This window comes from Belonocnema kinseyi, chromosome 2 (genome assembly GCF_010883055.1).
Source record: "Belonocnema kinseyi isolate 2016_QV_RU_SX_M_011 chromosome 2, B_treatae_v1, whole genome shotgun sequence".
In the NCBI taxonomy this organism is placed as follows: Eukaryota; Metazoa; Arthropoda; class Insecta; order Hymenoptera; family Cynipidae; genus Belonocnema; species Belonocnema kinseyi.
Genome location: NC_046658.1, coordinates 128678722 through 128701748, shown reverse-complemented (window position 1 = coordinate 128701748; position 23027 = coordinate 128678722). Strand labels below are relative to the sequence as shown.

At 26.4% G+C, this 23027-nt stretch overlaps 1 protein-coding gene across 1 annotated transcript in view; it reads right to left on the bottom strand.

Moving 5' to 3' along the window:
- Positions 1–23027, bottom strand: part of LOC117182986 (small conductance calcium-activated potassium channel protein-like) — a 144477-nt gene that overhangs the window by 26862 nt on the left and 94588 nt on the right. Inside the window, exons 7-8 of the mRNA XM_033376112.1 lie at positions 9006–9116; positions 6945–7072 (exon numbers count right to left, since the gene is read on the bottom strand). Of these exons, the coding sequence (XP_033232003.1) occupies positions 6945–7072; positions 9006–9116 (239 nt within the window). The remainder of the gene's footprint in view (positions 1–6944; positions 7073–9005; positions 9117–23027) is intronic.

Sequence of the window (23027 nt, the reverse complement as noted above, 5' to 3'; positions counted from 1 at the left end):
GCTTGAAACTTCCACAATTTAGTAGAAAATCAGACTAGTTGACTACAATTTAATTTCTTTTTATTGAAGATTTATCTAGTTCCTTAACGTTTATTCTTTTTCGGTCTTTTTCATTATAAATTTTATTGAAATTGTTTTTTAACAAAAAGATTAAATATTACACGTTTTTCTTTACTTTTCAAAATACAAATTCAAATGTTTTATAAAAAATTTGTCTTTTTGACTTAGAGTTTCAACAGTTTGGTAAGAAAATTACACTATTCGGTTAATAATCAACTTCTTTGTTAATAATAAATATTCTTCCTTCAAAATTGAACTGTTGATTTAAAAATCGAGCTATTTTGTTTGAGATTTGTCTTCTTGTTTTCTCGAAAGTTGATTTAGTAATCTGAAACGTTAACAATTCTATTTGTGGTTGAAAATTTATCATTTATAAGTTAAAAATTCAACTCCTTTTAGAAAATTCACATATTTTGTTAAAAATTCATCATTTCGGTTAATGATAGAACTATTTTTTTTAAATGTGTTTTATTTTTATTTTTCAGTTACAAATTTATTTTTAAAACTAAAACTAGACTATTTTTGGTATATTCTTTCAAGCTACAATCTTGTTTGATGGAAATACAAACTATTGCATTTTTTTACATTAGCATTTTATGATAGAAAATTGAACTACTTGCTTAGAAAATGAACTACTTCTTTGAACACTTATCTCATTGGTTAAAGATTTATCATTAAAGTAAAAAAATTTTTTTTCTTAAAATTTGTAACCGATTCCTTATAAATTCATATATTTTCTGTGAGCTTATTTTTACTTGAAAATTCATAATTTTTGTTAAAAATTCATATATTTGGCTACGAATGTAATTATTTAGTTGAAAAACTGGTCTTTTTTGGTAAAACAGTAATCTTCCTGACTGAAAATTCATATTTTCTGGTTAAAAAATCCAGTTGTTTTGTAGAAAGTTGGTCAAATGATAATATTTTTGATTTAAGTACCCACTATTACATTTTTCTTCGAGAATTTATATTTTTGGGTTGAGAATGTAAGTGCTAAGTAAAATTTGTAAATATTTTGTTAAATTTTTTGTTTTTAAAGCTTTGTGATTTTAGTCGAACATTTAACTCTTTGTTTAAAACTAACTGTTTTTTGAAACCGATCTTTTTTGGTCAAAACAATTAATACTTTATAGAAAAATGGCCTTGTTTTTGGTGTTTTTTGTATTCTGGTAACTATTATAGATTTAAATTAACCTATTTTTCAGTAACAAATTTACCAGTTTTGTTGCAAATTCCTCTTTTGGCCGCACTATTTAACAATTTTGTTTAAATTTTCTTTCTTCATTGAATACAAATATTTTGTTCTTTGCTAAGAAATTATTTAAATTTTTAATAAGAAAAAAGTTTACTTTATTCAACAGAAACGAATTTTTAACCAAAAAAAAGTTACATTTTTAACCAGATAGTTGAGTTTTCAATTAACATGATGAATCTTCAACCAAATAAATAAATATCCAACAAAGGAATTTAATTTTTTACCCAAAAAATATAAGTTCTAAAAAAATGCAATAGTGGATATTTCAAACAATAAAGGTTTTTTTGAAATAAAAAAACAGGTAAATTCATTTATGTAAGTCGAATTTCCTTCAAAATACTGAAATTCTCAAACAAAACAGAGTAGTTCATTTGCTTTTTAGGTTATGAGAATATAATTTCTCTGAGATTCTTGAGAAAATTCAAAAAAAGTATTTCAAAATTTAAAAGTTAAATTTTAACGAAATAGTTTAATTTTCAACCGAACAATGTGAATTCTTACGAAATCTGTTATTTACAATTGAAGTTTTCACCCAAAAAGAATAATATTTCTTGGTTCCATTTTTAAATAAAACAGATTAATTATTATTAACGAAAATGAGAAATTTTTTAACATAAATATTAATTTTGCGAACAGTACATTTGCGAAATCCTTAACCAAGGAAATGAATTTACCGTACAATATTTAAATTTTTCATAATGTAGTTACATTTTTTACCAATAAATATAAATATTTTATAAGAAACATTTAATATTTTGTATTTAACATAAACAAAGATTTTAACTTTAAATCCTAAAAAAGTTTTAAGTTGATCTTTCGATCATTTTTGAACATTTTTTATTTAAAAAATTACAATTGTTTCAAAATTAGCAGTTTCTGGATTAAAAATCATGGAAAAACGATTTAAATGAATTATTTTTTTATTTATCATATTCTTTAGTATTAATCTTAATTTGTGGAATCTAAAAAATTTAAATTCAAAAAGCTTTCGTACGTTTTCAGATATTTATTCTGAATAAATAAAATTTTTTTTCGAAATTTCAAAAAGTAAAATCTTTAAAATTATGCTCCTGCTTTTTTTGTTCATTTTCATCTCCTTGGTGGAGTTTTTCAATTCGATTTGGGGTTTTTAAAATGGAATTTTATAAATTACATTATTTTGAGGAAATTTATGAATTTACATTACGAAATTCTTAAATTTTATTTAACAAAATTCATGTTATATGATTTAAATTTTCTAAAGAAGAAAAAATATCCTAAAATGTTGAGGTGTTTAAATGTCTGAGAATTTTATTTAATTATTTGTGTAACTCATTGAACGGAAAATGTTCGTCTATACAGGTCGAGAGCGTATAATAGACAAGACAAGAAAAATAAAGTTGGTAGAAATGAATTAAAATAATAATTAAAATTAAGAATTATTTTTTAAAGAATGGTGTTATGAATTCAGAAATTTAAAAAGCTTTTGAATATGTGAAAAAAATTGGGACTGTTCAAGTCTGAAAACTGCAAAAGAAAGCACCAAATTTAGAGAATATTTCCCAACTTGAAATTTCAAAATAACCCTAATGAAAATTCACAACAAGTATTTTTGAAAAACTCTTAAATATAAAAAAAAATTACTTTTGCAACCATTATTCAACGTCCGGAAATAATTGAAAGATGGGAAATTTTCTAAGAAAGGAAACGACTCAAGTGTGTAGTAGAATAAATCACGAATGGTCAGACAGAGTGAAAGGAAGTCTATAGGAATCTGTCTCTTTTTTGTTTCACTACTGGTGACCACATCAAATTTATGGTACTGCAGTATGATTTTATCTCTTTATTACTAACATGTTTTAGTCGAGATACCAAACATTGTTACCCCTTTTCGACTATAAACTACTCTTGTTTTCTCGCGAGAAATAAAACTTTTTCTTGGTTGAAAGAATTGTGATCATCGATCATTATCTTAGACTTTGAATTATTTTCAGATTTAGATTTTTAAGTTATATCTTTAATCTGAAGTTGAATCGTATTCATATTAAAATCCACGGTGGCTACTATACCAGGAAAATAGGAAAATGACAGGAAATTTTTCGAGAACGGGAAAAACTTGTTCAATTATTAAAGCATTAAGTTTACAATAGGTAATTAAAAAATCTTTTGTTTCACAAATTTCCCATTTGATGCCTTCATGTTTAAGCGTGTTTTTTACAATTTATAAATTTGAATCAATTTTGAAAACTTATGCAATTAAAAATTATAAGATTTTGAATTTCAAGAGTTAATAATTAGTTAATGATTAATTTTTGAATATGATTCTAAAACAGTTCAAAATTGGGTAATAATTTAAGGTTTTACATTAAAAATTGAACTATTTCTTCTTAAAAATCTTAGTATTTAAACATATGTAAATGCCCGATTGAAACTTCATGAAATATTTTCAATTTCACAATAATCATTTTAAACTAACAGCTTAATAATATTAAGCAATATTAGATTTTTTATCTAAAAAAAGGAATATAATTCAAAAATTCTAATCTGATCTATTTAGAAATAAATCGCTTAAAATAGCAGACTTTAAACTGTTAAAATTTTAGAGTGATAAATTTAAACTATGAACGTTACATTTTTAATTGTCCCATTAAAAAAAACTTTTATTTGTATATGAAACTTCTCAATTTTTTCTGAATTGAAATAGGGAAGCTTCTTACTTGGAATATTTTTATTATATTGTCGTTTTAGCTTCCTTATTGTTTTGAACAAGGCAATTTTTCATTTTAAATCTTCTTTCTGAATTAGAAGAGGGTATTTTTTAATTGCAAAGGTATGTATTTAATTGGAAGGGAGGAAATTTTGATTGTAATTTTAATTGAAAGAGGCAAAGGATAATTTTTTATTATCATTTTTCTTGGATACAAAGGGAAGAAATTTCAATTTTCGACTTCCTCTATAATGGAAGAAATCATTTTCGTTCTCTTTTGAATTTTAGTTGAGTTAAAAAAGAAGAGTTTTATTAAAAAAATTTTTCCAATTAAAAGAGGGAAATTTTTATTTTTCACATTTTTATTCAAATAAAGGAAAAAAATGTGGCATTTGTAACATTTTTATTGAGTTCAAAGGAAAGATATTTTTATTTGCAATATTTTGCTGAATTGCAACTGGTAATTTTTTTAAATATTTTTATTCAGTTGGAATGGAGGAAATTTTGGGTTTCAGTTTTTCTGAATTTGATGCAGCTATTTTGTTGTCCTTGCATTTTTATTGAGTTGGAAGAGAGGAAATTTCGATTTTTAATTTTTTTTAAATAGGAAAAAAAATTTTTTCTGCTTTGAATTTTCATTAATTCTTGTTTTTTCTATTTTTTAATTATGAAAGTGGCAATATTTTACTTGCAATATTTGTTTTAAATCGGAAGAGAGAATTTATTTTTCATTTTTTACACTTTAATGATTTAAAAGTTACATTTTTTATTTATTATTGATTTCAAAGAGAGCAAATTTTGGTTTTTATTTTTCTTTCTTAATAGGTAGAGGCCCTATTTATATTTATTAATTTTATCAAGTGAAAAGTTATCAAATTTCTGATTCTATTTTTATTTTGAATTGGAAGGGGCAGTTTTCTTCCTTTAATCTTTTTATTGAGTTTAAGAAGAGAATTTTTAGGTACATATATATTTTCTCAATTGGAAGGATATTTTTTATTTTCAAGATTGTGAATAAGTTGAAAGGAAGAGAATACTGGTTTTCAACTTATTCTGAATTTGAAGGGGACATTTTATTTTTAAAGAATTTATTTTGCGTTGGAGGACGAATTTTTTATTTCCAATCTTTTTTTATGAGTTAAAGGAGAGGACTTTTTTGTTTTTATGATTTTTACGGAATTTGAAGCAAGGAAAAATTGTTCTCCTAATATCTTATGAACGTTTCGACAACATTTTTTATGATAATCATTTTTATTGAGTAGAAAGGGAGGAATAATTGATTTTCCATTTTCCCTGAATTGGAAGAGGGTATTTTTTCTCTTCTGAATTTTCATTAAGTTAAAGAAGGAAACTTTATTTTCAGTTATTTTCTAGAATTCGAAAAGGGTGATTTTTTATTATTTTTTATTGATTTGGAAGAGAGGAAATATTAATTTCAAGTTTTTTCTGAAAACGAAGGAGGGAATTTTTTTTTCCTCAAGAATTTTATCGACTTAGAAGGGAGAAAGTTTTGGCCTTAAACAATTTATGGATAGCAAGGATCACATTTTATTGCAACAGTAAGAAAAAACAAAATTTTCAATTCTTTCTGAACTGAAAGAGGTCTTTTTTCTTTATTGTGTCTTATTGAGTTAAATGTGAATTTTTTAAAGTTTTTATATTCTTACTAAGCTGAAAGCGGCAAAATTCGGTGGTTTAATTTTTTTTATTGATTTCGAAGGAAAACAATTTTGGTTTTCAATTTTGTTTTTAAATTGGGGTTGGCTCTTTTCATGTTTATGACTTTTATTGAGTTGAAAGGGTTAACATTTTAGTTTTTTATCTTCTTTTTGAACTGTGAAAGGCAATTTTTTTCATCTTTTGTATTGAATTTAAGGAAAGAAATTTTTTTCGGAATTGAAAGAGGGGAGTTTTTTTTAAACAATCAATCTTTTTTTTTAATTATAATAGCGTAATTTTTTCTATTGAAGATTTTAATTGAGTTGGAAGAGTGAGAATTTTGATCCTAAGATTTTTAACGAGATACAAGGGAGGATATTTTTATTTTAAAAGTTTGGTTTTATTATTAAAAATTTTATTGAGGTAATAGAAAGGAAAATTCGAATTTCAATTTTATCTGAAAAGTAGAGGACATTTTTTCAATTTTGCAATTTCATTCAGTTGAAGAGGACAACTTTTTGTTTTCCGTCTATTTGTTTGATTTGCGAGAGCCAAATTTTTCTATTTTGTACATTTTAATTGAATTAAAGGCGGGAAAATTTGGTCTGCTTGATATTTTTATTCAGTTCAAAGTTCTTTTTTGTATTAAAAGAGGAGCATTATTTGTTTTAAAGATTTTAATCGAGTTAGAAGGGATGAAAATTTGAATTGGAAAGGTTAGTTTTACTATTCACATATTTATTGAGGTAGAAGAAAGGAAATTTCGCTTTCCAATTTTGTCTAGATTGGAAGAAGTTATTTTACCTCTTCTGAATTTGTATTTAGTTGAAGAGGGCAGCTTAAGAGGGAGAAATAGTTTTAATTAAGAAAATTGGCAGTAATAGCGTGGATTAATATTTTTTAATAAAAAATCTTTGAACCTTTTAATAAACAGAAGTTTGAAAATAAAATTTTTGCAGTTTAGTTATATTTATTTTAAAATCGTTTGATTAAAAAATATAAAAATCTTGCATTTTATTTACGTAAATGATTAAAGGTTCTAATGCAAAATCTTTGAATTAAAAATTTTGTAAGCTTTAATTGTCAAAAGTTTAATTTAGAAGATTTTTATAGTGTGCGCTTTATTTTGAGTTCAGTTTTGATTACTTCAAAAGTGAAAAATTGATGTGCCCTTGTAAAATCAAGAAATGCCCGGAAATTTAGTTTTAGGGATAAAAGTACCATATCGACAAATGATTCTAAAATACTTTATCAAAGTAATAATTTAATATGAAATTTACTTACGCATAAATAGCTAAAAGAAATTTTCGTTGGTGTGCCCGAACACGACCCGGGTTTACACGTTTCACCAAACGAGTATGTTTGTAGATAAGCCACGTTTCTCGCAACACGTTCGCTGCTGCGTTTTTTAACTGCAAAATAAACAACAAAGAATCTTATTTTGCTGAAAAAAAAAACGTTTTTCTAAGCGCAAGTATTTTAATTTTTACTTTTGATTAAAAAATTTTAAATCAATAAAGCAACCTTTAAATGTACCTCTGCCTAATATTTTTTTGTGATAAATGACAAAGCTTCTGATGCACTCGTGAATTTTTGTAATGGTCAAATATTATGGAGCTCGAAATTTTTCAATTTTAAACGCTAAAATTTTGACATATGCGCTTAGAAAATTTTTCGAAGAATTTACCTTCAACTGTCAATGTAGAATTATCTTAAAAATTTGTCATATTTTAATGTAATTGTAAATTATACAATTGTGAATACTAAAATAAAGAATTATGAAATTTTAACCCTTGTAATTAAAAATTGTTTAAATGTCGATGATCAAAATTCGAAATTATTCCATTTTGAACGCTTTCGATTTTAAATAGACAACGTGATGTTTTACAATTTGAAAATATATAAATGGTAAAAAGTGCTGCAAAAAGGTAGAATTTACAATTTACAACCGAATTTAGGAAATTGCTATTTACAACAAATTTGTAGAATTCACAGTTTGCAAAAAAGGGTAGAATTTAGAATTTACACAAGTCTTGAATTTAAAATTACAACGAAATCGTAGAATTTACAATTTTTATAAAAGTTGTAGAATTTACAGTTTCCAAAAATTTGTATAACTTACAATTTACAACACAATGGTAGAATGTACAAGTTACAACATAATTTTAGAATTTACAATTCACAACATTATTGTAGAATTTACCTTTCAAAATATTATTGTAGAATTTATAGTTCAGAATATCCTTGAAAAATTCGCAATTTACAATAAAATTGTCTAATTTACAATTTAAAACAAAATTGTAGAACTTAAAATTTCCAAAAAATTGTAGAGTTCACAATTTAATGTTGAATTGCAGAACTTAAAATTTACAGCAAAATGGTAGAATTTGCAGTTTAAGAAACAGTGAAATTTACAAAAAATTGTAGAATTGACAACAAAAATGGTAGAATTTAAAAATTGCAAAGAAATTATAGAACTTAAGATACACAGAAAAATGGTAGAATCTATAGTTTACAATAAATGGTAGAATTACACTTTAAAACATAATTAATAAATTTACAATTAAAATAAAATTGTAAAATTTACAGTATACAACAAAACTGTAGAACTTGCAATTAAAAATGTAGATTTAGAAATTATAAGTGTTTGGAACAGAGTAATTTTAAATTGAAACATTCTAAGTTGTGTGTTTAAAGTGCAAATAAGCAGAGCAATTTCAATTTGAAAAACTTCTTTTCAACTAATTAACCTTTAAGTGTTTGATAAAATATTTGTACCATCTGGAAATATTAACGCATACAGAGTATCGAAATGGACAAATTTCACACGCTAGAAATTTGGTAATTGCTGATTGTAATAAGAAATTTAAATATTTTACTAATTGTAAAAAATAAATCTTGGCTTTTGTAACGTTTGAATAAACTTTTTGATACGATTTTTACACCACTTTAAAATGATTCAATTCTAAGATCTCCTATCTTAAAATTTGAATGAAAATAAAATTTAATTCCAAAAGTTTTGAAATTAAATTTATTCTATCATGAAGGCTTTAAATTAAAAATTATTTTATTAAAAATACTTGCTGTTTCAAACTCCTAAAAAGAAAAATTGCTTAAATGTTAAGGCTTTCTAAATAAAATTCTGTCATTTTCAACGATTTAAATTTAAATCTATAACATTTTTGGAAATATAATTTTTCGTTCTTTTGCTAAAAGTAACAAGTCACTACCAACACCGCTATAAAAGTAGATAAAGTTATAGAATGTTTTTTTTTAAATGAATGAAAAATTTCATAAATTAAATTTAAAAATTCTTCCACTATAAGAGAAACGTAAAATTCTCACCCTTTTCGTTAATTGTGTGTCCATCATAAAATTATGAACGTGTTTTTCTGCCCTTGTTAATTCCAGCTTTCTCGAAACGACAGCCACGAGTAATGCAGTACAGCCTGCTCCCTGAAAGAATAATTCTCTTTGTAATAACTTCGCGCTTATAAACATTAACAGTCTGACGTTTATATTTCTTCAGCCTGAAATTAAATTTCGCTTCTTTAGTGTTTTCGGAACTTACAGCAAACTAGAAAATTAGATTTTCCTTCGCCCAAGGGCTGGAAAAATAAAATTTGGTTGAAAATTTAAATTCATACTATCAAATTAAAGAATAACCAATTTCTATTTGACTTGAGAGGTTAGAAGTTAGTTAGGGGGGGGGGGGGGGGGGGGGGGGGGGGGGATTGGATATGCGTATATTTATTTCGGAAGCCTTATAAATGAATATTTAAATTCAAATTTGTGAAGATGAACGGTAAAATGGGTCTAAGCGGCACGTGTGGGGCAAAGCGGCTCATTCGAAACCTTATTTTTACAATTAATTATTTATCTGTAATTAAATAAGGAAATTTAGAATTAATTACCTTTTTCTTTACAAGAAATGATAAATTCTATTTTAATTATGTGATAATTTAATTTTTATCCTGAAGAAGGATTTATGTAAGAATTTTCGTTTATGCTGGGTAAAGAGATTCATTGTATTTTATTATAAACCAATCAAAAAATTATTTTCCTTGATAATTATTCTGTTCAAGAGATTAAAAATTATTTTCTCAGAGTTTAAAAAGTAGAAAATTTATCAAATGGTAACATGCATGGTAATATATCGAATTATACGTAAGGTTAGAAATAAATTTGGTTATGTTCAAAATAACAATAAATCATTATTTAACGTTGAAATGAGTTTTAATAAATTTATTTACTTTGAAATGATTTGAAAACTTATAAATAATTACTTCTTCTGCAAAGTTTTTCCTTCAAACCAATTTCTTTTATCTTATGTTTTAATAAATTTGAATTATATTGATAAATTTCTAATTAATTTCTAATCTTTTAAATTACTAATATTATAATATTAATACTATTGTCTAATAAATATTTAACTTTTATTACTTCGACATTTACAAAATTTAAATTATTGATAACAACCTAATGTTTTGATTAAGAGCTTATTTAATTTTTAGCCCATTGAAATTTTCGATGGTTCAATTAAAAAATTTCCAAAACGTGCAGTGAACCAGAAAATTCAACTTTACTTTACACATAGGCTAAAAAAATTAAGTGAGCTTTCATTCGGGGCTTCTTTAGGAAAAAGTTTTTGTAGAATTAAATGTCTATATTACCTTTTGGTAACAAATTCTTAAAAACAATAATTTTTCTTAATACTCAAGCTTGTCCACAAAATTTTGACAAAAACTATGATAAATTAAGGATGTAGAGTTTTTAAAATTAATTTTCTATCTGTAACAGTTTAGTTGCTAAAAAAAGTATTGTTCAAACAATTTTTATAAGCATTGAATAATAGAGCTACATAATTATAAAATAAAAAATACTGAATATAATTTTGAGCTAATAAATAATGAAACTTTCATTCGTTTTTTTCTTTGCTAATGATTGCTTAAAATTTAATTTAAACTATTAGATCTCAATAAAATAGCATTAGGGTATTTATCATTATTAATATTTTTTCTCACTTGTAAAATCGAAAAATCACTGTCTAGTATATCAGTTGCAAAATAAGACCAGGAAAAATAAATTACCCTAATTTGTTTCTAATTGATTTCATTTATGGAAAATGTTCAAACAATTTTTTTTATAAAGAATCTGTTACAGGTAAAAAATTATTTAAAATATTACAAGTATCCCTTTTGCCCCTCGGTTATTGTCTATTTCTTTTAGCTTTCTTAGGCAGGTGTGATTATGGAAAAAATAATTGCTAATAACAATTTGTTGCTAAGAAATGAAAAGTTTTTTTTTGCTTCAACAAATACTTTATCTTGAAAAAGCACAATCCTGCAGGATACCCAATGAGTGGGAATTAAATAAAACTGTCACATTTAAAAATATTATTTTTTAAGCAAAAAAATCCCTCAATCCTCACTGTATTAATTTTGGATTTTAAATACTACAAAAATTATTTTCTTCATAGCTGACCTTCCACTTTATGGATCTATGAAAGAAAGGTGGATATATTTCTTTTTATACCAATGAAAATTTATTATATAAGTTACTTAATCAGCGAAGGCGTCCCCTTAATTAACAAATTCATATTTCATAAGCTGTTGGTCACGAAAGGTTCAATGAGGGCTCATTTGAAAGCTTATTTCATTATCTAAAAATTACTTACCATAAATATAATCCTAAGTTTAACTTGAATATTGACAGGAGCTATTTTTTATTAACAAGCGGTTGCATGAGGTTTGGTTTAATAAAGGGATGATTTAGTAGAAGTATGGTTTAATAAAAAATACCATTGTAAACTTCGAATAAACTGAAACGTTTGCATTAAGAAAATTGCAATTATGAACATTATTTAATTTTCTTCAGTTAAACAATTATTCGTCAAAGAGAAACAGTAAATAATTTTTAAAAAGCATTAAATCGAACCTATTAGTCCTAAAACAATAATTTTGTTTGACGTCTGAAAAAATTTAAATAATGTTCTTCAAATCCAAAATAAGGAGTAAAAGTTGAATGAAAATTTAAATGAAAATGAAATAAATTCGAGTCGACAAGTACCAGGTCAAGGTTAGTACGAAATCGACAGAAGGGCGAAGTGATAACATTGGAGCAGGACTTGGCACCAACCGCATTCCAAAATACACTTAAACCACAATGTACTTGTTGTAAGCTCGGCATGCTCTGATTTATCATTTTATCCTCCAATACTAATATTCCCTGCAAATATTTTAAAATTATAATTAAAAAAAAGCTTTTAATATTGTCTTCAGCTCTCAAAATTAATTTATTAACCTTTTAGAATACCCTCGGAAGAAGCGCTAGAAAAAGAAATTTAAAATTTTGCGTTATACGTAGGTGCCATGAGAAGTAAAACTAGACTCCTGGGCATTAATTATAACGGAATTACGCTCGCTAAGCCAACGGTGATAGTAAACAGTTTTTCAGACTTCTGTAGAAGTTTTTATGTTCCCGCTATAAGCAGTCAAGAATTTTTATCACAACATCTTTATCAAGTGTTCAAATAGGCCTCAAATTAAAACTTGACTTTTCTAATGTCATAATTGCAACGAATTCAAAATTTAAGATGATTGAATGAGAATTACATCAAATTTAAAATCCTATTTAACGTCCAATAATCAAGCCAATGTGCGGAATTTCTGAAAATAAAAGCAAAAGTCCTACGACCAAATATGAACCATTGATTAATTTAATATATGTTAATTAATTAATTCAGAAATGATTTTTTACTGAGTAGTTAAACAGTTTACCAAAAATAGTTGAATTTTCAAGAAAGGTAGACGTTTTTTAAACCAAAAATAGAATGATTAAATTTTTAGTTAAAAAAATCCATAAAAATCAACAAAAATTGAAGAAATGGTTGAATTCTCAACAGAAAATTTAGTTCTTAACGTAACAGTTGAAATTCTACCAGTACTAAAATAGTTGAATTTTCAATCAAAAAAGACCCTTTTTTCAACCAAAAATAGGGCACTTAAATATAGTACAATTTTTAGTTTAAAAAAATTACTACAAAAATTCACTTTAAATCAAATTCTTGAATTCCCAACGGAAAGTTTAAATTTTAACCAAGTAGTTAAACATTTTTCCAGAATAGTTAAAATTTCAAGCCAGAAAGACGAATTTTCGATCAAAAATAGGATTGTTAAATTTTCAGTACAAAAAAATTAGTTTCGAACAAAAAAACAATATTTCTAATTAAATTTTGTTGAATTCTCTACAGAAAATTAAAATTTTAAACAAATAGTTGAACGTTTCACCAAAATAGTTGAATTTTCAAGTCAGAAAGACGAATTCTCCACCAAAAATAGGATACTTTTTTCAGATAAAAAAAATTTCAACAAAAAAACCCAATATTTTCAATAAAATTGTTGAATTCTCAACAGCAAATTTATTTTTCAACGAAATAATTGAAACTTCTATCAGAAACCAAAAAGTTTCCTTTTCAAGTCATACCGACGAATTTTCAACCAAAAGAATGAACTTTTAACCAGAAATAGGACAGTTAAATTTTTAGTGAAAAAATAAATATTTTTTTAATCAAATTGTTGAAATCTCAAGAGAAAATTTAATTTGAACTTTTATTAAAATACTTGAGTTTTGAAGCTAAAAAGACGAATTTTAAAACAAAAATTGAATACTTAAACTTTCCGTTAAAAAAAAATTCATATAAAACCTATATTTCAATAAAATTGTTGAATTCTCAAAATAAAATTTAATTTTTAAGCAAATAGTTTAACTTTCTACTAGAAATAAAATAAATGAATTTTCAAACCGGAAAGATTAATTTACAACTACAAGGAAGAACTTTTAACAAGAAATGGGATAGTTAAATGTTCAGTTAAAAATTAAGTAAATAAAATAATATATTTTCAATCAACGTTGTTGAATTGTCAACAGGAAATTTAATTTTAAACCAAAAAAATGAACTTTATACTAGAAAATAATAATAGGAAATAAGAAACAAAAAATAGGATAGTTAAATTTTCAGTTAAAAAAATTTTTTAAATACTTTCAATCAAATTGTTGAATTCTTAGCAGAAAATTTAATTTGTAACCAAATAGTTGAACTTCTTAATAATATAGTTAAATTTTTTATCCAGATGGACGAATTTTCGACTAAAAATAGGATATTTAAATTTTTTGTAAAAAAAACAATTTAACAGAAGGACACCTATATTTTCAATAAAATTATTGATTTGGCAACAGAAAATTTAATTTCTAAATAAATAGTTGAACTTTTTACCTGAAATAAAATAGTGGAATTTTCAAGCCGAAAAGAGGAATTTTTAACCAAAAAGGATGAATTTTCAACCAGAAAGAGGGTAGTTAAATTTTCAGTTGAAAAAAATAAATAAAAAATATATTTTCAATTAAAGTTGTTAAATCCTTAATAGGAAATTTAATTTTGAACCAAAAAGTTGAACTTTTTACGGAAATACTAGAATTTTCAACTGAAAAGAATTAATTTTAAATCGAAAATAGGATACTTGAATTTCGAATCAAAAACATTAATTTTTAACGAAAAAAAACTATATTTACGAAAAAAAATGTTGAATTCTCAACGGAAAAGTTAATTTTTTACCCAAAAGTGGAAATTTCAAGAAAAAAAATGAATTTTCAACAAAAATCATCCGCCAGTAAACTGTTATACATTTCAGTTTTTTTTTCAATTGTTAGAATTTGTACAAATTCGTACTTAATTTAAATTTCGAACCTTGTAAACATATTTTAAAATATTTAAATTGAAAAATAAATAGTTTTGTACTGATCTTTACATTTTTCCGACAAACTCGGTGGGTAACGTCGAAATCTATCAGGCGTTACAACTTGGTAGAGTGTAAAGCATTAATTTACATAAGAGTTTGACTAAAATGTTTTCTTTACAAGAAAAAACTAAAAATATCTTAAAATCTTATGATATTTTTTGTAAATTAATAAACCTTTTTTAATTATTTTTAATTCCTTTAAAAATAAACTTTAAAATCCCGCCGATTTCCTGATATTTGCTTAAAATCATTCTTTAAAATTCCTTCAAATTCTTTGAAATTGTTCAAAATCTTTTGGGATTTCTTATAATCACTTAAAATATTTTTAAATCTCCTAAAGTCTCTTTAATATCTTTACAAATTCTTTAAAAGCATAAAAATAGCTTGAAATGTCTTAATAATCTCAAAACTTCTTTGAGTTCTTCAAAAATTTCATGAAACTATTTAAAATAATTTATTATCGAAAAGTCTTATAAAATAAGTCGTCGATACTTGAGGTTATAACCCCAATTACTGCACTTTATAATTTTTCGTGATGGAGATTGCCTATTCGTAAACTATCAAAATTGGCAGCAATAATGAAAGAAATGGCTTTTCTTTGTTAAAAGCAAAGCTTTATCACGATTTTCGACTTCATTTCTTCTAAATTAATTAATTTTAGTTAAACTAATATTTAAACAATGCTTCGCAGTCCCCCAAGTGGTAAAAGTTGATAGATTTCGACGTTACCGACCGAGTGTGACGTAATGTTAGAATGCTCAATATGATTGGTACAAATTGCATGCAAAAAAAATTTGTTTTAAAATATATTTCGAAAACTAACAAAACCGATCAAAATATTAAAAATGCTGGCATCGAATTGCAGCACTAGCATCTATATGGAATTGTGTAAACGATTTGATTTTCTAACCACGCAAGGACGAGATCTCATGGTCTCTTTAGCCTTCGCTTTTAAAGTTGCAAGGGGGGGGGGGGGGGGGGGGGGGGGGGGGGTGATTGATTCTCCAGAATTATTTTAACCATTACTTTTGATGATTTAAAAAGGTAATAGGTTTCTTGACGAGGATGAGTTTTAACTGCTTTTTGAGCGAATTTAAATCAAAATCATATTCTCAAAAAAAACTTTTTATAAAGATGGTGATGATATCCTCAACTGTATATCAGAAAATAATATCGACGATCTATTGAAAGCTTTAAATTCATACCACAAAAATTACCATTCACCATAGAAGAAGGAATAAATTATTCTAAAAAATATAATAAATTTTTTTAAATTTATAGCTCTATCTAGTTTGAACGGACAATCGGAAGTTCTGGGGTTCGATTCCCAGCGGAGCAAAGGACATCTTTTTTCAAAAAGCTCAATTTAAAAAATAAGATAAATTTTCCTAATATTAATATTAATCGAACTGGCTATAAACTTATTACTAATGGGTACAGGAAAGATATTAATTCCGGTAGATAAGTCAAATTTTATTTAAAATATATTTTAAAGATAAAATTTAAATCATTACTAATTTAACTGTCAGAGCAATCCGAGTATCAGACAATAGGCATCATGATAAAAACCTCAAAATTCTACATGAATTATTAAGAGATGATAATTATCCAGAAAAAATCATTTAAAAAATACATTAATAATAGGATAAAAACTTTATAAGAAAAATCTACTCACACTTAAGTTGATATCAGTAACAATAATTATCTGAACCAAGTCAGACAGGACATTATCTTTCTGCACTATATAAACAAGTCAAAAATTCCTTTTTTTTAATTCAAAATTAATTTTTTTTCAATTTAAAATTCAACTGTTTTATTTTTAGTTCAAAATTTTTCTTTTTTAGCTGAGCATTTACGTATTTGGTTAAAATTAGTGTTTTTTGGCGGAAAAATAATCTTCTGAATTACAATAATTTGTTAAAAACTCTTTCTTTGATTTAAAATTAATTTTTGTCATATATAAATTTAATTAATCGACATTTGGTAGACTATTTGGTTAAAAATGTTTTTTTTTTTTTTTTGACAAAATAATTCTTATTGTAGACAATTAATGTTCGTGGTAGAGAATTGGGTTTCTCGGGTTAACGATTCATAAATTTTGTTATGTATTTCTTTGGTAAAAAATTTATTCACTTTATTAAAACTTTGTCTTGTTTGTTCAAAAACATTTTTTAGCTTAATTTTTTACTGTATCACGTTTGACTTAAAATTTACATTTCGAAAATTCAACTACTTTGTTGAAAATATATATACACATTCCGTTGAAAGTGCGTTTTTTGATGAAACTATATTATTTTTGATTACAAATATATTTCTTGGGTTGAAATTCAACTATTTCGTTGAAAATTAATTTTCTTCATAAAAATTATTTTGCTGTTGTTCAAAGCTAAATTATTTCGTTGAAAATTCTTTGTTTCTTTCTTTAAAATAATTTTCGTAAATAAAAATTAACTCATTCAATGTTTGGTTTAAAACTAACCTTTTTTTAGTTGAAAATTTAACTAATTAGTATGCATTAATGCATGTGTAGAAAATTAATGTTTCTGGTTAAAAATTAATCTTTTTTGTTAAAAAATCATTGTGTTCGGTCATCGGTGAAACATTCATCATTTCCGTTAATAATTTATTTCTGCGGCAGAACATTTATTTATATTCTTAAAAATTTGACTTTTTGATAGAATAATAATTTTCTTGGTTGGAAATTCATCTTTTTCGATGGAAATTTGTATAATTTTTTCAAGATTCAACTTTTTTGCTAGAAAATTAATTTTTTTAATTGTAGTATCACCGTTTTTTTTGGAAGTTAAACTTTCTAGTTAGAAAGTCTTTTTGGGTAGAAAATTTATCTGTCTGGTTTAAAATTCATACATTTTGTTAAAGATTCATCTTTTTTGGTAACGTTTTTAAAATCTTTTCGGTTAGAAGTTGAACCATTTGGTTAAAAATGCATCTTTTTGATAGAAAATTCATCTTTTTGTTTAATAAATCATCTAATGGGTTAAAAATTTATCTTTGTTCTTGAAGATTTACCATTTTAGCAAAACATTTATTTTTATATATTATATTATTTGTAATTTTTATTTTCGAGTATAAAATTAATGTATTTCAATAAAAACTCGTCATTATCGGTTGAAAATTTTTTTTTTGACTGAAAATTTACTAATACTCCTTTGGTTTTAAATACAAAATTCACCTTATTATTAGTTGAAAATTAGACTTTCTTAGTAGAAAATTAATCTTTTTTTGGTTGAAGATTCGTCATTTTAGTATAACATTAAATTAAAAAAAAATGTTCTTTTTTTACTGTTAATTTAACTATTCCATTTTTGGTTGCAAATTGATCTGTTTTAGTTCAAACTTCATGTTTTATTTTAAAAAATTGTCTTTTTTGATCAAAAAAATCACGCTCTTGGTTGAAAATTCATCAATTTAATTGAAAGTAATTTTTTTATTGAAGATTTATAATTTTAACTAAAAGTTCAGTTTTTTTTCAAAAAATTTTCTAATATGTTGAAAGAAATCTTTTTGATTAAAAATATTAATTCTTTCAACTAAAAATTTAACTATTCGATTTTTTGTTTTAAACTTACATTTTTTATAAAAAATTCAGGTATTTTGTTGAAAATTAAGACTTGGCCGGACAAGGACCTACTTTCTGGTCGGTATCTGCGAACTTGGGCAGACCATCCCTTTTCTCGGGGCCCTTTGTTGAAAAATGGGGAAAAAAATTGAGATTACAAAATTCTTAATTATGGAATCACTGATTTAAAAGTAATATATTTGGAATCTACGCATTTTTCAGATTCCAAAGACGTGTAATTTGTCTATACAGGTTGAAAACTGAAGAAGTATTTATTATTAAATTGACTACCAAGCTGAAATTTCTTGATATTCAACTCCCTTATAATTTTCAACTTTTCTACGCAAGTAATATATCATTGGAATCGGAAAGATTCGTGGATGCTGATAATGTTATTTTGCAATCGCTAGTTGAAAAATTAATAGTTTTTAAATTTCCTTACTTTGACATGCTTTAAATAAACCGAAAATAAGTAGAAAAATTAGGTTGGCACGGGCCTGACTATACCTGAAAAGTGAGCAAAAAGTTTGCCGATCTTACATATTCCAATAAACGCCTACCTACTGGTAGGCAACCCGATTACGCTCACGCGACGCCAGGTGACTGGTAATCGGCACGCCGGAGCCGACTAGTACCAAAGTGACATGTAGATGTCTACTCTTTTCGCAAGTGAACGGACCGGATCCACGTGATACACCACCTTGATCAAAAAGTTTTAGGACTATTTTTAAAATCAAAAATACAAGTTTATTTATCATAATAAATATTGTCCCCTTTAAAGTACTCCCCATCGACTGCAACGCGCCTAATCGAATCCTCGAAAAAAAATGTATAATAGGTTTGTGGTATAGCCATCAGAGTCATCTTCGATTTTTCCATGACGTCATCTCGGGTGCTGTGACACGTTCCGCGAAGCGGTTGCTTGAGTCGACCGAATAGGAAAAAGTCGCAGGGAGCCACATTAGGTGAATTCGGCGGTTGTTGGATGGTATTCGTTTCGTTTTTAGCCAAATGCTCACGGATAACGATGGAATTGCGCAAAGTCAATGACATTTTTTTGTGTGGAAAATCGAAAGCACACGCAAAGATAGATGTACACAATACTGCGTCATTTTAACAAATGTCAAGCCCTCAAGCTGAAAATCTGACAAAACGTCAATGGCACTTTTACCAACACAACAAAGAAAGAAAAATTGAAATCAGCCGAGCGAGAGCGCCACACGGTGAAGAGTCCTATAACTTTTTGATCAAGGTGGTAAGAGGCACCGACACACAGAGGGCATTCAGTTGAGGGTTCGGATTACATAACCTCTTACAGAATTTGTCGCCTGTGAGTTGGGGGGCCCCTGAATGTCGCTTAAACAAAATCGGTCAAAAGCCTTCCCACTGCTAGGCGACCAATTCTATAAGGAGTTATAGAATAATAAGAATAACAAATTGTCCTCAATTCCTATAATGAGTAGTTTTTGTGCACTGTGTCTAGTGTTGAATACTGAATTCAACCGTAATAGGGAACTCTGGTAACACCGGAAGCTGACCTGCAGAGCCACCATCTACTCTTACCGGCAGTCTCCAATCAGCAGCAGCAGAACCGTGAATTTTACCAATAGGTAACCTTGTGGAAGGGATCCTTGCACCTCTCGAATTAGATTAGCCCGCTAATAAGGCGTAGTCCTATCCATCACATCCCTCTTTCTTTCTACGATGTACGCTGCGATAAGTCTGCCGATCTTTTTATCAATCGCGGTGTAGGGGATTGGTGCTTGTGAGGCTTTTTAGATCGATTGCCATCAGATTTTGATTTTTTAGAACCCTTTTGCTCGACTGATTAGATGTTAGGACCCAAGATAGTTGTTTCGTGGGATCTAATAGCTGCCTCGCTACCTTTTTAGCATTAGACCGCGAAAATATAGATTTTGTTTAAATCATCGTTGCTTTCCGACTAGGTATGTAGCTAGAGACTATGCCTTCGAATGATCGGGTCACGAGAATTAATTTGTTTTCAACTGTGTAGGTCAATAGAAAAGTATTTTTTTGATTGATAGGACCGCCAGAGTTTATACTAATTTTTGTTTTGGGCTAAGTATGTTGCCAGAGATTATGACTGTCTTCTAATGATTAGGCCGCGAGAACTTGTACCATTTTGTATCCGACTAAGTAGGTCGTATAAAATTACTTTAACCTTTGAATGATTAGGCTGCGAGACTATCTCAATTTGTCTTCAACATATTAGGTCATGTGTGTTCATCAACTTGCCTTCGACTGATTAGGTCATGAATAGTTATCAATTTATATCAGACTAATAAGATCGCAAGAATATAGTTCTGGCGAAATTACTATTTCTACGTTGTCAACTTATCTCATACTCACCTAGCGATTAAGTAAGTGTTAGGTCAGAAGAAGGTATGGTTTCACTCAGAGAAAAAGCTGGCTTGTAAAAAAAGCATTGTCCTCTTACATGCTTTGGTTTGAATGACGTAAATCTTTATTTTAAACAAACAGAATTATTTAGCTGTCAGATAAGGTGCAGTTAGTCGTATGATGAAAATTTTGTCTGCAAAACTATTTCTGTTGAGGAAAATAAAAATACTCTCAACCTTCAATTTAAGAGGAAATTCCATTTAAGGCAAGGAAGATTCTTTTGTCACAAGAGATTATTTCTCTGAGTGTTTATGAAATGCATATTGATTTCCCATGTCTGCGGGTTTCAAACTAATTTGTTATCACTGCGCATTTTTTGTTTTTGTTTATTAGAATTATTCTACGAGGAACTTTTGATGAATCTTCGTAACCAAAGTTTTTTTTGCTACAGCGCTCGCTATAGCAAAGATAATATATCACTATAAATAGAATTATGATAAGACTCTGTAAATATTGTACGCAACCCTGCAATCGGGTTTATAAACTGCTAGTTAGTCTTAATAAAGAATAAAAATCAAATGAAATACTCTTCTCTAAAACCAAATTATTAAAGAAGAAAGCTTTCTCTCAGGAAAGCACATGTTCAATTACTCACCCGATTGAAGGACAAGGATGAAAAACCTTGACTGATGTAAATTCCACCCAGCTTACTATTGGAGCAATGAATAAGATTGATGGCATCATGACCTCCAGAAATATTCCTCTCATTAAAAAGGAAACCCTCTCAAAAGATCGTCAAAAATTTTTGGATAGTTTCTGGTTCCTAAATTGATCATTTAAATTACTCAAGGTGATTTTGACCCGAATCTAGAACCAGTAAGGGCTTAAATTGATTCCAGATTCTGGTTAAAACTACCTTAAGTGATTTTAACTATTAATTTATGAATTTCCGAAATCACCCAAAATTTCTGAAAATACCCCATTTGACGGCAGTGAAATCGTGGCTCGTTAGATTTCTCAATTTCTGTATTTATAACCTTGAATAAAGGGGCAGAAATCAATATAATTTAACCTCCATTTTATCAGCCAGAGGTTATATAAAAATAAATTTCGCTATACATTTGCAGGTAATTTGTGTAAATTTATAATACTAAAAATAGAATTTGTTCAAAGAAATATCATTTTTAGGTACCTGGCAAGTCCAAATTAAAAAATGTATATGATTTATTCTGATCATTTCAATATGTATGAATTTTTAATCCAAAAAAATTATAAAAATAATTTTTTCATCGACTTTTAACTGTTTTGGGCCACTGAAACATTTTTCTAGCCAACGCATATTCTATTTTTAAAAAATAAATAAGTAATTTGAGTTTTTTTAATTTGTACATAATTTTAACCCCTAAAATTGATAAAATTTATTAATTTATCCGATTTTCATCCAGTCCGAATAAAAAATAAATAATGTTAATCGTGCGATTCCATATAGGTTTTTAATTTCGCAAAAAACGTTTTTTAGTGGGTATTTTTAGCCGATTTTCTTTAATAATTCTTTTAATGAAAATTCAGAATTAAATTATGTTAATATTGGGGTGCCCCAATTTTCATTTTATTTGTTTATTTCATTTTTATGTTAATGCAATGAGGGGAATAATGTCAATTATTTTTATTCCGTTTTTTACAATTTGCTACAATTTATAACTGTTTGCATCAATTTGTTTATAAAATAAACAATTAATGATTAATAACAAAATTTTAGGAAAAATAATGAGAAAAATAATTTTAAAAAGATCAAGAAAGAATCAATTTCTTTACGGCTGAAAATTCCTAAAATCCATGTTTGTTTATATAATTTTTTTTATAACATAAACAAATATTGAAAATGGTAAATTTTTTGCAGAAAAAATAATTAGTAATATAATTCCAACACTATGATATAATACTAGAAAAAAGCGATCCCTAATGTCTAAAAATATCTCAAATCTACATTTATTTATACAATTTGTTTATAAAACTATTTAATAATATTTAAACATAAGTTTTTATATTACGATGAAAGAAAGCAATTCCAGAGCAGAAATATACTTTAAAGCGTAATAATCACTAATGTAAGTTATTTGTTAATACAGTTTTTTTAGAACAACAAATATTATTCATATTAACAATTTTATACGAAAATATTGAATTAGACTAATGTACACGAAGACAGATTTTTTATTTCTTACCAAAAATAGTATAATCGTTTGAAAGGTAATTTTTTATCAAAAAAATTAAGCATTTTGATTATTTTCTACAAATTTTATAAACAAAACACCTATTTTAAGTTTTATATAGCTATTTTTAATAATCAAGCAACACATAAATAAACAAAAAACAATTATTGATATCATTTTTATTGTATGAGGTTAATAATTGACGAATTCAAATCTTTTCAGAAAAGCCATCAATTTTTCTATTTTAGTTTTATTAGGACCAAAATCTGGTTATCATACTAGTTATAAATAATTTCATCAATAAAGGGGGAGCGTCGGTAAGGCCGGTTTTTGGCCTAATTTATTTTTGGACCAAAAAATCTGAAAAAATCATGGTAGTATCTTATAAGTATCCCGAGTGGATTGCACGCTAAAC